The sequence below is a fragment of the Pholis gunnellus genome (assembly GCF_910591455.1).
Source record: "Pholis gunnellus genome assembly, chromosome: 1".
Classification (NCBI taxonomy): Eukaryota; Metazoa; Chordata; class Actinopteri; order Perciformes; family Pholidae; genus Pholis; species Pholis gunnellus.
In genome coordinates, this window is record NC_136528.1 from 19,116,793 (window position 1) to 19,132,054 (window position 15,262).

A 15,262-nucleotide genomic window follows, 5' to 3' on the forward strand; every position below is an offset into this window, starting at 1 on the left:
TTCTCTTTCAATTGTTCTCTCAGTGTCTGCCTTGGTCTCTTAGAAAAAAACACACACTCCCATGTACTGTATTTATACTCAATATGAAAATACCTTTACTACTTTGACAATGAGTATTTCCACTTGGCTAATCTGAAGAATGCAAACAAAAAAATGTAACAGCATAGGAATAACATCTTTGTTTTCTTTTAAAAAAAACACATGAGAATTGCTAAAGCAAGAATAAAATCAGACAGTTCAACAATTACAGTAAAGTTTACAATAATACACAATATTACACACTGACCGGGGCCTCTGCATGTCTGAAAAGTGCCAAATACATGATGGAAGAGAGTAGTAACATTTCTCCAACACATTTAAAGTAAAGAAAAGACATTTGTTTTAGAGTATAGCAGACTGATACTTACAAGCTGAAAACAACCTGTTTCTCCTGAATGATCAGCGGTACTATTCAATCTCTCACAGATTACTGTGACTAACTTTGACTAGCTAAATTCTGATATCTTAGAAGTATACAATAAAGAGAAAAGGTGAGTTGAAAGATTTGAAAGCCCTATTGAAAGATCAAATTTGAGAATGTAGCAATTTCTTCTGCTTTCATAAGTCAAAATACTTTGAGATCCACTGAAGGGATTTTTATTTCACAGTACATGCACACACTATTATAGTTATACCATAGTTCTGAAAAATATAATATTTAAGTACGCTGTTAACGTGGTTTATAACTGCCCACGCTTCATTAATATTCCTGGTTCTTTATTGTTTCTACGTTATCCAATTCAAGATATAAGAATTTCGTTCTTGGGAGAAAGTGGTGAAACGGCAGAAACACTGCAGCACCTCTAGCAACATGACACATTATGTACTATATGTGCAGTCTGATGCCGGTATGTGCTGCCTGTTTCAGAAGAAGGGTTTTAATGTGGACAAGATAAATTGGTAAGCTACTTACACAAGGCTTTCATCAAAAATCCTATTGTCTCATTTGGATTAATTCTGCAGTATTTGGATTAATACTGGAATATTGGCGTTTGTGTAAACCCTCTTTTACAATTAAATAGGAATGCCTCCTTAGGCAGGATAATAAAAAGTTAAATTCACTACAGTTCTTCCAGTTGTCCTTTATAATTACTCTCTCACTCCCTCAGGCCAACCTACCAAATTCTTCTGAATCAGATGTGCATGTACTTGGTTTGTATAAGTCACCTGTGTCAGTTTTTTTGTTTGAATATGGTCACAGAAACCAGGCTGTTGTGATACATTAACATAAATGTATTGTGTTATCTGATAATTTGAGTGTTGGCTTGGCGGTTGTTGTTCTCTTCCTCCATGTTTGGCACTTAATCCATGTCTTCTACGTCTCTTCATGTTCCTTCCTCACATTTCCTCCTCTGGGTCAGAGCTGTGGTTGCTCATCTGTAACAGACAGACAGTGAGACAAAACAAAGAGTCACTGAACTGCGAGCTCACAATTACTGAAGTGTAATTAAATGACGACATACCAGTGGCAGAAAAACTTGTATTATTACCGCCATTTGGTCACTTTAATACTTTAAGATGCATAAATGTTGTGTATTGTTGTGTGCGTATGTTGTGTATTGTCTTATGCCAGTGCCAAAAGCAAATTACCATGTTATGCAAATCTAATGGACAATAAAGAAATCTGAAACTGAATGGTGCAAGTGTAAATTGATTTTAAGGTAGTGGAGTCTCAGTAGTAGTTTCATGACAACTCACTTTGTAGCTCAGAAACATCTGGTTAACTTGTCTTGTATTTAGTTTTTTTCATTTCTATGCAAAACTGAGTTTTCCTGTGTGTTATTGTTCTAAATTATAATTTTTTTCATCCACAAAATGGGGCCCTGAAAGACATTATTCTGAAGACAAATTAACAAAAATTGTGGCACCATTTAGACCTTTGTCATGAATCTCATTAATACCAGAAACTAGCATCATGCGGTTAGGACAACAAAAGCAAAAGGAACGGCCCTCGCTGATTTACATTTTAGTCATTCCAGAACAAGTGCACACAGACTTCAGGTGCATTTACCGTGTGGTGATCATCATCGGGCTCCCTCGGGTCAGGTTTCTCTCTGTGGATTCGATGGCGGGAGCTGGGTGGAGAGAGGGAGGAGAGGGAGTGCTCGGGGCTGCTGGCAGACAAAGCGTACAGTGAGCCAGCTGGACTGTCCTCTCTCAGGGGAGACCCTACAGCACAGGAATAAACAGATGCAGGCATTGAGTTTAGGTGTGGAACCCAGGTCCTGTTTCCTTTGGAAAAGAAAATACATGTTTTCTGTGGGTCAAAGACAAATACGTCTGTGCGCATCCCACTGACTTTGTACTTTAAGACAGTCAGAAAATAAGAGTGGGAGTGACAGGATGAAGGACAGATGAGAAGATGGCGAGGGGAAGTGAGAGGCAGCAGAGCTAGATAGTGAGAGGCAGGGGAATCAAGTAGAGCCTGAGATAAATTAATATGAAGAATAGAGCTATCCATCGCCCAAGGTCAGTCAAAGAAGGTAGAACATAATTCTTTTTCATACACAGTCTATTTGTATATTCAGCCTGATAATGACTTCCAGGCAGGGGTGGACTCCCTTGATGCCACCATGTTCAAAATAACACCGCTAAAGTGCCCTCTTGAATACCCCTATAGTAAATAAAACATGATAAAGTGCCCTCTTGTATACCCCTATAGTAGATAAAACATGATAAAGTGCCCTCTTGTATACCCCTATAGTAGATATACAATGTTAAATTTTCCTCTAGGATGCCCCTCCAGTGGAGAAAACACGATAAAGAGCCCTCTTGAATGCCCCTCCAGTGGAGAAAACATGATAAAGTGCCGTCTAGGGTGCCCTTAAAACAGAGAAGACGCAATGTTGTGCCATATAGGCTGCCCTCCATGCTAGAAAATGTTTTGTGATTAGAAAATGTTTTGTGACCTGCATGTGGTGGTGCCCCACCACATGCAGGTGGTGCCTTTTTTTTCCCGCCCCTGCCTCTCAGACAGCCTAAGTCTGTCACTGGGTTTCCTCAAGTTGTTGACATAATTAAATTACGACTGTATTGAGTACAGATTCTGTAGTAACGTCAAAATCATCCACCCACACGCACACAAACCAATGACAGCGATCAGATGAGCAAGTCGGTGTAGTCAAGTTAGTTTTAGTCAGAAAATACAGAGGTCCAGACCTCTGTAACCTCAATGGCCATGGATAGTATGGACATTACATAACTAGCGAACATACTTTTTTGATCAGTTTAATTAAGATTCCAGTAAAAAACAAATTCTTTAGGAAGGATAATAAAGCCTTGACCAGTTCCTTTCCTGAGCCGAAGCTGTTGGTGGCAGAAGCAGTAACAGTATTGTGTTCAAACGTCCACATGAGGGCAGCAGCAGCTCTTCCCTCCATGCACACTGATCTGCTGTTGTTGTCAGTCCTTCATATTTGCCTCATCAGTCAGTTCCTTCAACCACACTGTTTGTTTTGCTTGTTCCATAATTTGCTCACATTTATAAATCCAGATACCTGCAGAGTTGATATTGGCTTTGCTTCAACTTTAAAAAAATGTGTGACTGGAGGGAATTAATTGATTTGTCAGGTAAAATAGGAGTGGCTCTGGTGGTGCAGTACATTCCCATCCCCCAGTTTCCCCTGCGACACCAATCCTGAATCATTTTGATTGGGGTTGTGACTGATGGAGCTAATCAAGCAGAAATCTGAAAGTGGCATATTGCAGAGTCCACCTAAAATGTTTTTGATGTGCGAATAGATTATCTATCAGTTGATCTTGCGCCTCCCTGCCTCCACTGTCTTTGTGAATGAATGTCTCACCTTTGTGGTCATTCCTCTGTGTGTCCATTTTGTCAAGACTGTCGAGCAGCCCATCGATCTGTGTCTTTATCAGAGTCAGCTCCTTTTTAATCACCTGCAACTCCTCCATTCCCACTGCAGGGAGGAAGACAGCAAGAATGTAAAGGACATGAGGAAATTATTACACAACCTGAAAATCTCTTTAGGGATTAGTTAGATCATATTATCATATCATATCAGTTATCATAATGGCAAATGAAACGTATTTGCTTTCTTACAGAGAGTTAGTTGAGAAGATGGGCACCAGAGAGGTATTGGCCGTCTCATCTAATGCTCTGCAAGAAAGCAAATAGGCATATTCTCAAAATATCCAACTATTACCCTTAATTCACTACTAAAATGTGACTGTGAAAGAAGAAATGTGCATGCACTTTGGGGTATCTTATATCAAAAAAGTGCATGTTGGCCTTTAACTTTGATCAGCATAAGAGTTTCTGATTTGCCAAATTGAGGAATCATGCAGCCTGGGTTTTGAATACAGCTAATTTTCTCCACTGCATCGTTTCTCTCTTCAAAGGAGCGTCACAGAAAAAGGGGGTTAAAAAAGTGTTTGAACTTCAATACCTAGAGACTGTGTGTTGTGACTTAAGTAAACTCCACCCAGCATATTTTGTCTGTGACTGCGTTATACTGAAAGGATGAGAGGCAAAAGATCTAATGATCCGAGGTTTATATTTATCATTTAATTTTTCATGTAAAGAGGCATTCCCCTTGCCCCTTGAGTTTTAGACAAACGGTATAAATCTGCATCATCTAATGTAATCTTTTTTTGACATGAGTCCATTCATATTACTCACACTTGGCTGTGGATGAACTAGTGGAGTGGGCTCTGGAGCTTTTGGAGTGGGTTCTGTCTCGAGTGCGTCTGTTCCCAGAGGAGTAGGAGGAGGAACGGGATCGCTTGGCCAGTCTGGGTCCCAGGGGCAGAGGAGACAGGGATGCTGGTACACGCTGGTAGTCATACACCCTAAAAGTTCAGTAGATACAATTGTAAAACAACTCATCTTTAACTATGTGCATGCAGCCATTTTGCTGAATTAGTGGGAAGGTGTGCTGTGATTTTAATTGCAACTAAAGTGTTTGTCTGCTCACAAGCATGAGAGGGCAAAATGCTGCTTGTGTTTAGGCATCACTTCAACATGGGAACGTTGGCTGTACTTAAATGAAAACGAAAGGGTATTGTAGAAAAACATGTTTATGTTCCCTTAAAATTTGTAGCAAAACTCAACAGTTATTGCATTGGCACTAATGTTGAAAAAATTCAAACAAGACAGGGATTCAAGCTGGAAAAAGAGATATTAAAGGAAATATGTGACGCTTGTGGAAAGCATCTGTTCAAGCACCTCATAGATAAATATGGATATGTCTATTCTATATTCTTTTGTCTTTTACTTTCTATCTCTGTTTCTGTCTCTATTGCGCTGGCGTTGCCTCCTCCCTGTGGACAGCTCTATGTCTCCAACTGTCACTGGATGTAATTGGTTCTGTCAGGGCCAATCAATAGCTCGCTGCCAGGCTATAGTAGTGCTGGTGACATGGGGTGTATCCCAGTCAAACTCTATAGTGCTTACAGAAACCACACTGTGTGTTGTTTGTGCATGTGTGCTTGTGTATGTTTCAGTGGAAATAGAGGTGATGTTGTGACTGAAGCAGAAAGTGATTTAAACACTCATGCACACAACAACCAGGTGAAACACCGCTACAGGCTCAAAACCAACCAACCGAACAGCAATGAGTAAAGCTGCAGGAAGCGTGAGAAGGTCAATTAAATCTATATATGATTATGTTTCTGTTAATTGTAGCAACGACAGAGAGAGTCGGCTCGAAGAACAATTAAAAAGGATAGCCAGGGTTTTCACTGTGTTCACCAGACTAAATAAAAAAACATTTAAAGACCATACTAATACCACATAATGAAATGTAATGCCTTTTTCGTAGTCATACTGCCGGTCAAATGATGACGTGGGACAATTGGGCCTGCGATTATCTATCAAACATGAAATCATTGACATTTTTATACATCTCAGCTGTTTATAACAAAGTAGTTATAATAATCAATTAACATGGCTTGGGTCAAGCTAAGTGGCAGAATATTGATGGATGGATAAATGATGAAATAATTAATTAATTACATTTTTTGCTAAAATGGACACTTGCCCATTATGAGATGATGAGCTTTCCAGCTACTGCAGCGAACAGTGACAGTGTTTGCTTTAGGTCTGATGGTGCTGGCTGAAACACCACAAGAAATGATTGAACAGACTCCTGCACGCACAGCGTATAACGACTCCTGACAGCCCGCAACCACACAAAAAAACAGTTATGACTAATATTATGGTCTACGGCAGGAAAAATGTAAATGTCAAGACCGTTGCAAATTAAATCTCAGACTTTTTTATGAGATCTCAACTGAGTGCTTTTCAGACCTGCAGGTACCAAACCTTGATCATTCTGATCAACTCAATCTTTCCGTCTCAATCTGGATATATTTGGATGAAGGACAGTCTGAGCACAGCCTAAATGGTTTCTGCAAAGCCATGAGAGTGAACAGCTCTTCTGCTGTTTGATTCCAGCCAACAACAGGAAGGTAAGCTGTCAGCTCCAAGGACTTGGAGTCGGGCGGTAATGTAGATTACTGGTCGAGCTGATAGCCAGTTAGTCAGCCCGACTGAAAAATGTTCTCTGTTTTTCTCTTTCACCTGTTATATTCTCCGAAGCCTCTCTACTTGATACTGAGATTTTTGTGTTCTTTTCACATCCACAGTATGCAAAAAGAGACGCACACGCATCACAATGTCATATAAGGATGAAGTGTATTAGGCCATCATAAGTGTGTGAGATTAGAAGCTTTGAGCTTTGTCCGTGTGGAGAGGCACAGAGACCAAAGACTTATGGGAATTTAAGGTCCTTTAGAGTAGTTTGCAGGGGCAGATAGACAATGTGTTGTTACACCAGCTTTGAAGTGTCATCTCAGAGAATGGAAGCTCAGACAATGAGCGACGAGTGAGGATTACAGAAAAGTGTGTGAGTGTGTGAGAGAGGAAGGGAGTGTTTGTCTCTATGGATTAGACCCCACACGAAAAGCTGCTTTGTCAGCTGGAGCTGTTATCTGTGTGGAAAGACACTTTTCTATCGTGTTTGCACAAGAGGACAGCCAACAAAAAAACAGTAATTTCTCTTTTTCCCACATATTGATGTTTCACAAAACAAACAAACAGAAATACAACACACACACACACACACACACACACACACACACACACAGTCCCCACACACTCACACCCAGAGGCATATACATGTGCATGCATAAATATGCACACATAGGCTTCCACACACAGCTGTCAATAGTGCAAGTCAACAGCATGGGGAATAATCATGCACTGTGTTAAAAACAAATTGAAAATCAGTGGTGAGTGTTCCCCCTGAGCATAGATGGAAAAATGCAGAGCAAGGCAAAATAAATGCAAAAAACAAAGAAAAGATGACAGTTAATACTCAGACCAACAGAGCATCGATATGTGCGAGAAAGGCACCAGAATGAGGTGTGTATTCTCTGTGTGTGTGTGTGTGTGTGTGTGTGTGTGTGTGTATGTGACTGCCTGCTTTTATTCAGATGTGCTGAGTGGAGTGTTTATGATTGAGGCCTGGGGGTTGTATGAAGGTCCCTGCACAATTTCAGTGGAGGACCAATAATACAGAGTTACTCTGAGTGGAGCTCATTTTAACTAACTACCTCATCGACCTAACCACTGCTATTAACTGCACACTGCACAAGAGTGTGTTCTGCAGTAACATAAAAAAGTTAAACGCAGACTGCAAACTAACTGAGTTCATGACACGTCCCAAACAATACGCCCAGTTTTGGTGTTTTTATTAAAGGGCATTTTGTAACCCTAATGGATGGTTGTTGTCAATCTGTTCTGGGAAATCTACTTTAACTTAATCTTAAGTGACCTGTTCATGTTTGGCAGTGATTCAATCAATTTAATTTTAGTCTCAGTAATTCACAGATTGAAAAAAGTGCTTTTGTCAGCTATAAATGCCTGAGTTTTTGTTAGAATATCGTCAATCAAAAGTGAAGAGGTTTGGCTTTCTTAGTCTTTCAGTGAAGATTGTATTTTCTTTTGGTTCCAGACTAGTTCTTTCTCATGCCCTCAATTTGGTTTGAAGTGTAGACACCAGGAAATAAAAGCAGTTTTTGTTTGTTTTCAGGTAGAGACTGAGAGAAATAAGTTGTCTGTTTGACTTGACCAAGTGCACAACATTTTTTCCTTCACAGTCACTACACAATGACACAGACGAACATGGTAACGAAAATATCTGTATGTACCAATAATGTTTCAACTTAACAATGTTGCAATATAATAGTCATTAGCTTTATTATTTTTATAAGGAACACTGATGTGAACAAAGAGATCATAAGATCATTTGTATTGACAGAAAATACTAGTAACCCCTTTGTCAATATACTATGTAAGCCACTAGGGCTGTCACAATATCAGATTTTCACTACACAATTATTGTGGCCAAAATAATTCACAATAACAATTTTATCGCAATACATATAGATTAAAAAAAAAGAATAAGCAAATAAATAAGACTATCAAATTCTTTGTGAACTTTGTTTTGTGTTAGTTTTGTGTCTTTTTTGGCAAATGAATGACACTCAAAATACAAATGTAAGGAGGTAAGGAGAATGTAATCAATATTTAATTTTGAAACTTTAGTTATCTTCAATACCGGTATATTGCGCCACCTCTACTATGTACTCTGTGATTCAGAGCTATGAGCTGCTATAAACTCTGAATGTATTGCCTCTAAAATTCAAGGCAACATCTGTAACGTTACATGGATGCAGCTTAAGCAAATGATATAACTAAGTTTGCTAAACACAGAATCATTTGAGATTCAGCTGGAGTTACGATGCTCGAATGGGATTACAAATCACAAATCCACAAGGTTGGTGTCTTCCCAGAAAGTGTGCACTTGCGTGTCTGTGTGTAACAAGTGAGCTCCTGGCTGTTGAGTAGTAACAGGCAACATTGCAAGCAAAGACAGGATGACGGACGGCTGTGTGGCAGACAGTGACGGGGAGCGGAGACTATTGGGGACAGGAAGGATAAAGAATCCACTTTAGCCTCCTGTGACACGCAGACAAGCAATAAGGTGTGTGAGCTTCCATGCGTGGCTTTCTGACATTACCTGTCATTGTAGTCCTCGTGGTGGCTGTCATAGTCCAGGTCGAACTCAGATCTGCAGGAGCGGTGGAGAAAGAGACGGGGGAGGTGGTTAGTAAAGTATTTGTCAAAACTACACCATACTGGGGCGATCACACATTTCACTTAACAAACAGCAAGCTAGTTTGGTGTATCAGTGTGTAAATGTACGTGAGCCTCAACAGATTTATACCGTACAATCACTTCATCTGGAAAGAACGCAGTGTTCATGATTTACAGCCAACTAGAAAAAGACACTGGATTTGTTTTGCTGCAGCATCCAAGATGGAAAATCCATAGAAATTGTCTAGTGTGCCAACTGTACCACCCACTGAACATCTCATCTCATGTGTGCGCTGTACAGTGAGCAGTGAGGCAGGTGAGTGATGTAACAGGAGAGAACCGAAATGGGCTGGAAGCTGGAGTGAACCTGCATAGCAGACCAGAGGAAGTGGAGGACAGAAAAGTGACACTAAGCCAGAGCGAGATCACATTCTGGTGTGTCAGACCTCAGCATTCCTCCCTAATCCGCACACAGAGTCCCTAATAATCCCTCCATGTTTCTCTCCCTCCCTCTGTCTCTCTCACTGAATCACCCCCCCAATCCGTCTTTTCCATTCTTTCATTTCATACTTTCTCTTTGTTTGAACTGACTTCACTCTTTCCATTTGTCTTTCAATCAGCCTTGGACTATAATTCAATTCAAGAGCTTGACTTGCAAGAGAAGTCATTATGTGCAGTGTAAAAACAAGCACATATATGATACAAATGAAGATTTCTTCTGCATACTGTTACCGCATTGAAGAGTATTGAATCAGTACATCATGACTTAAACCCAGGCAGCAAGCTCCGGGTCTGAAAAGTGATGCCAATGCAGAAGTGCCTTAAACGTGTATTGTCTCTACTGGCCATCAGGGGGCGTCTCCTCTGGTTGCACAAAAACAAGTCTGATTGCATGGAATGATAAAATGACCCTACTTCTCAAGAAATGTATTACCTCCAAGACTGTAAACATGAGTTTATGACCTCAATCGCTAGTTTCAAGTCTTTTTCAATACAGCATGATGTTCATTTAGTAAATGATGGTCTCATTTAAAGTAAAATAGACGATAAGTGTACTTTAGTGCGTGGCTACCTTGTGACTGACAGGTCGCTACCACGGCGTTGTCCGGTCCGAGAGTTGTCCGTGTTTTGTCTTACAACTTGAATCCTTTTACAGTGTGTTTTCAGTTCATAAAAGTTAATTGTAACCATTTTGGCTTCCTAAAAATGTCTCATTCAGCATTCAAAACGGCAGTCCACAAACCGTCCACTTCGTTATATAGACTACCTGCACCAGCTAACCTGTTGGCCACTTGGGGGCAGTGGAAACAAGTTGTGAACTCAACATTGATATATTATTAACTTTTAAGTTGATATGGTGAAGTGGTTGCTCCCGTGGCTGTGCCTACGGTATCATAGCATCTGAATTGTAAGCTAAATGACTGTAATGTAAAATGTAATGTAACACATCCAGCAGTTATGGAACATCATTATCATGTATTTGCAGTCGTGTTTCTGTCAGTCTAACACTATGCTCCGTTTAGCTACATTTTGGTCTCTACCAAATCCTGAGGGAAATATTTGGCTCTTGAGCTGCTAAATTCTGCACTAGTGTCACCAGCTAGTTGGTAACTGCATCTGCGTGGTGCTCAGCAGGTATTGTACAGTGCGTCTTTAGAGCTTTTTTGCTGAAAACAGCTGGTGAGAGTGGTAGGAACCAAGAACCAAGACAGCAAAACTGTGGGCCAGAAAATCAAAACAATGAGCTGAAAGACACTCAATGCTCCATAGAGCTGAGGGGAACTACAGTTCGAGTAATAATTCTCAATGAGTCACGATGAGCGAGCCTTTTCAAATACAAGAGTCTTTGGATCCATTGTTAAAATATAGTTTTGTTAGACGCTTTATAGTAAGCAAAAACTGTGCATTCAAAGACAAAGTATAAAACTCTAATTGTGTAATTTGATCTCTGACACATTTTAAAGTGACTTGTTAACATATATTCACATCCAAGTGACAACCCATGTTCAGACAATATATTGGTAAAAAGAAATGTGAGTTTTGTTCTACATATTCTGGGAAAATAACACACCCAAAGTCCTTGCTATCTGCTTATCTGTCACTCAGGGAGGCAGTGATTCTCCTGGTTGTCGTCATGCTGCTCATCTCAAAGAAGAGATGTTTTTTTTGTATGTCAGGATAAACAGCAGGGGACTAAACCAAATACTTCTCCACATTCAGAATTACACACACGTACAAATATACACAGGCAAACATCACCGGGCTGTGAGGTGCTGTGAGTGTGCTTGTGTGTGGGTCTCTGGATCTGAAGTGTAGACTTATTTTGGAGTGGACCGTAATCACGTCTCCTCCAGCGTTGCTCTCATGGGCTCTATTCTGTCTCATACCAGCTGGTTTTCAGAGCTCAGGAGGCAGGAAACCACAAAATAATTCAGTGCTCATGTCTGAGCTGCACACTTGCCAAAAATGCAAAGCGCAATTTTAAATCTAATTTAAAGACTGCCCTCTGGTATCCTATTTGAAATGAAGGAGGTCTACATAATGTATTAGCTCATTTTGTGTCTTGATTGTTGTGCATTTTGGGACATAAAAGTAAAAAGGGTATTTCTAGTGAACTGTCCTTTTACAGTACAGTAATCCTTCATCCTGTACCACTGAAGGACACAGAGAGGCAGAAGGACAAGAAAATAAGGACTCTCGGGTCCTCTGCTGAGCTGAGCATTCTGCTCTCCAAGTGAATTCAGCCAGAAGAGAGATAGAAAATAACTGCTATTCACCGAAATCCTCACTGAGGGGGAAATAAGCTGCTGCTCTTTCTCCGTTTGTTTTTCTCGCATTGGCGTTCACTACCTCCGTCATTGTACATTGTGTCAATTTGTGTAGTGCTCTGCGGCAAACAGGGTGATTATCATTTGTCCTATGTTTTTTTAAATAATCATTAGTTTTCTTTTTTTTTTTACTTTGCATTTCTCTTGTCGTTGTTATTTCATGCATTAGACTGCATATTTTTAAAAAATATATTTTCATATCTAAATTCTACTTAACTCTTTGTTATTGTTGGTCATTCTGTTACTTTATCATAATCACTTTAAATGTAGTAAATACCAATTGATAACAATACATTCTTACATATTTATTATTTAATCCTTTATTTAACCAGAAAGGTCCCATTGAGATACAATATCTCTTCTGCCAGGGAGTCCAGTTTAAGTAAAAACAAATTCATGAACAAAAACGGGATAGTGAAGTTTGTTGTTATTTAACCACTGAATGTTGAATACATATTCTCTATTAATTTGGTCAACCGGTATTTTCATATTAATTAGTGGAGCTGAATCTGTGACAAGTTAGCACAACCCATTTTGACTGTAATTACATCCAAAGTGAACAGCCAAATGACTGGGTCACTGTGTGTGTGTGTGTGTGTGTGTGTGTGTGGGGGGGGGGGGGGGGGGGGGGATTAGAGAGAGAAGAGAGATAGAGAGAGGCAGATGGACAGCAGGGTCACTAAAGGCTAATTAATTCCTTTTCATAATTTCTCAAGTGCCAAAGCAATCCATTAGACATGGCTGGCTATAAATCATCTCAGCCTCAGCATGCCTGTGTGTGCGTGTGTGTGTGTGTGTGTGCATTAGCCAAAGACGAGTTGCTTTTTGTGTGAACAAAGCAGCCCAGAGATTTCCTCAAACATGCACACTCAACACCCGCTGTAGGCAGAAATCCATCAGTTTCACTCCAGCTGAATCTATGGCAGAACCTCGAAGGTGTGTGTGTGTGTGTGTGTGTGATGAATTATTAGAGATTTAGTTCAATTGGCTTAGAGCCTTGACAGATGCAATTTAAATCTTGCTGACAATGCATCAAAGTGACATTTTATGTGAGATTCTTGTTTTCTCGATTGTGGTGACATCTTTGGTGATACATATTCACTGTAGTCTTCTCTCCTGCACTTCTTTTACAATCAATTCACAGCATTGTCAACAGTTCTTTGTGTAGTTATCAGAATGAACAGTTTAAATAAGTTGATACAATGTATACAAGTTATGGTACAAATAACAGCAGAATTTCAGTTCTTGTCTGAAAGTAACCACATCGCAGAGATAGAAAAAAATATATATAAACATGCCACAAACGTGCTACCACCACTGATACGGTTGTCTCAACACAATACGATTAATATGTCTGACGTAGACCTGCTCCATGTATATGTTACACAGTATTAAACAGACTTGCAGTTGGGCATTACAAAGCAGCAACTGACTTGGGCCCAACCTGAACAAGTCACTGACTATATTGCACGTTAAAAATAGCAAAAATTCTAGTGAAGAGCCACACCGGGATTAATCTTTAGTACCTAGTGAGAGAGACAGCCAGGAAAGGGGGGATGACATACAGCAAAGGGACCTGAGCCGGACTAACTTGTGCCGCTGCAGTAAGGACTCAGTCTTAATGGTTTGCGATCTATCCAGTGAGCTATGGGCGCCCCAGTAAATGCCTTTTTTCTTTTGCTGTAGCTAAGCATTTCCTTTTTCACATAAATTATGTTCCTACATGACTGCAAGAAATCAGGTGTGCACGGACACGCACAAAATGGAAGAACAATTTGATATCATTCAACGTGTATAGTATAAAGATTTGTATAGCACACTTGTCGGAATTGAAGAAATTAGTTCCAGTTACTTAATTTCCCTCTGTCCGCCTCCTGAAAATGTGTTGGTCATTGAGTTATATTTCAATTTAGAATTAGGTGAAGGACAGGCCTGACTGTGCTCCTTTGAGACTACGGATTTAAAACAGGACAGAATGCAGGTTTAGTTAAAAAATGATTGGAGCCAATACTTGAAGATGACTGAGAATGCTCTTAAAATAACAGAGGGGATGTGGTTTTGCAGATTATTCCTGTGTGCTATCAGTAGAGGTCTTTCCTAAATCAATTCTGCAAGGCTCTTGAAGCAGCAACTATATTGTAGCAGGTGACAGAGTCTAATCATTTATAATTATCTATTAAAATAGAGGCACATTTTACCTCTCTCATTGGAGCACTACAGGGGTTAAATGTGTAGGGAAGCCTCCCAGCATGCTTTGTAGAAAAGAATTAATGACGATGAGTCTCATGTTATGTGTGTGCCTCCATTTTAAAAAGTGTTAATGTGCTCCTCATTGTGTTCCATAACATAGCCATTGTTTTCACATCTCACCTGTTACACAATTAGTCATATGAGCAAATGCAGTCAGATGAGAGTGATGCTGTGTGACAGTTGGTGACATTCTCAATGTGAATACAAAGGTGGGTTTATTGCTGAGCTTATGGTGTGTCTGTTGCTAACAATAAAGCTGCAGTTGAAGTTTAAATCTGCCGCTAAGTTCTTCCAACTTGTGAACCCAAGCTCATCGTGTTACTGGATTACTAACGGTGCAAAATAAGGACAGTTGCCAAAAACAATGCTATGAAATAGAGTGAGAAAGACCAGACCTTGCAGACTATACACGCTTCTTTGTCTTTTATTTCTTCTTATAACTTGACTTTTTCACACAAATCAACAAACTCAAAAGCACTCAGATAAAGGTTTAGTGCTGAAACCTTGTGAATATGATCCAATAGCAAACTTTAAATGTGTGCAGAAACCTACCCTGTTTACATTTGAAAAACATAAAGGGATACGTCTCAAGCTCTGACCAAGGTCCGTGTGACCGAAAGATTTTTAAATAAACTGTGTTTTTGCAATTAAGACAAGAGTGCAGATGGTTTGACCTTTTGTCATTGCACATTTTTTACTTGTGGAGATTTGCTTTGGTAATATTTGTTCATGCAGCAAACACAGGTATATAGTCAGCAGGTGGATAAATGGGAGAAATTGTAATGGGTTAGAAAGTTGAAAGAATTATGAGGATTTGGTGTCAGGTCACGAAATCACCGAATAAGAGACAAAGACCCTTGCTGGCTATGAGCATTTCCTTGTTCCCTCCAAGTTTAATTTCCACTTATAGTTAAAGCAGTGACTCCCACAGCTCCATATCTCGTGAGGTCAAAAAAGGTTGTTATATTACTCACGTCAAAGTGAAGTGCAGTGAGACATGATGAAAATCCAGCTGATGAAACCT

General features: G+C 39.8%; 1 protein-coding gene across 1 annotated transcript in view; it reads right to left on the reverse strand.

Moving 5' to 3' along the window:
* Positions 1–201: 201 nt before the first annotated feature.
* LOC306700566 (heterogeneous nuclear ribonucleoprotein C-like) overlaps positions 202–15,262 on the reverse strand; it is a 35,138-nt gene continuing 20,077 nt past the window's right edge. The window contains exons 3-7 of the mRNA XM_079165612.1: positions 9,084–9,134; positions 4,679–4,848; positions 3,843–3,956; positions 2,051–2,208; positions 202–1,416 (exon numbers count right to left, since the gene is read on the reverse strand). Coding sequence (XP_079021738.1) covers positions 1,378–1,416; positions 2,051–2,208; positions 3,843–3,956; positions 4,679–4,848; positions 9,084–9,134 — 532 coding nt within the window. The 3' untranslated portion in view covers positions 202–1,377. The remainder of the gene's footprint in view (positions 1,417–2,050; positions 2,209–3,842; positions 3,957–4,678; positions 4,849–9,083; positions 9,135–15,262) is intronic.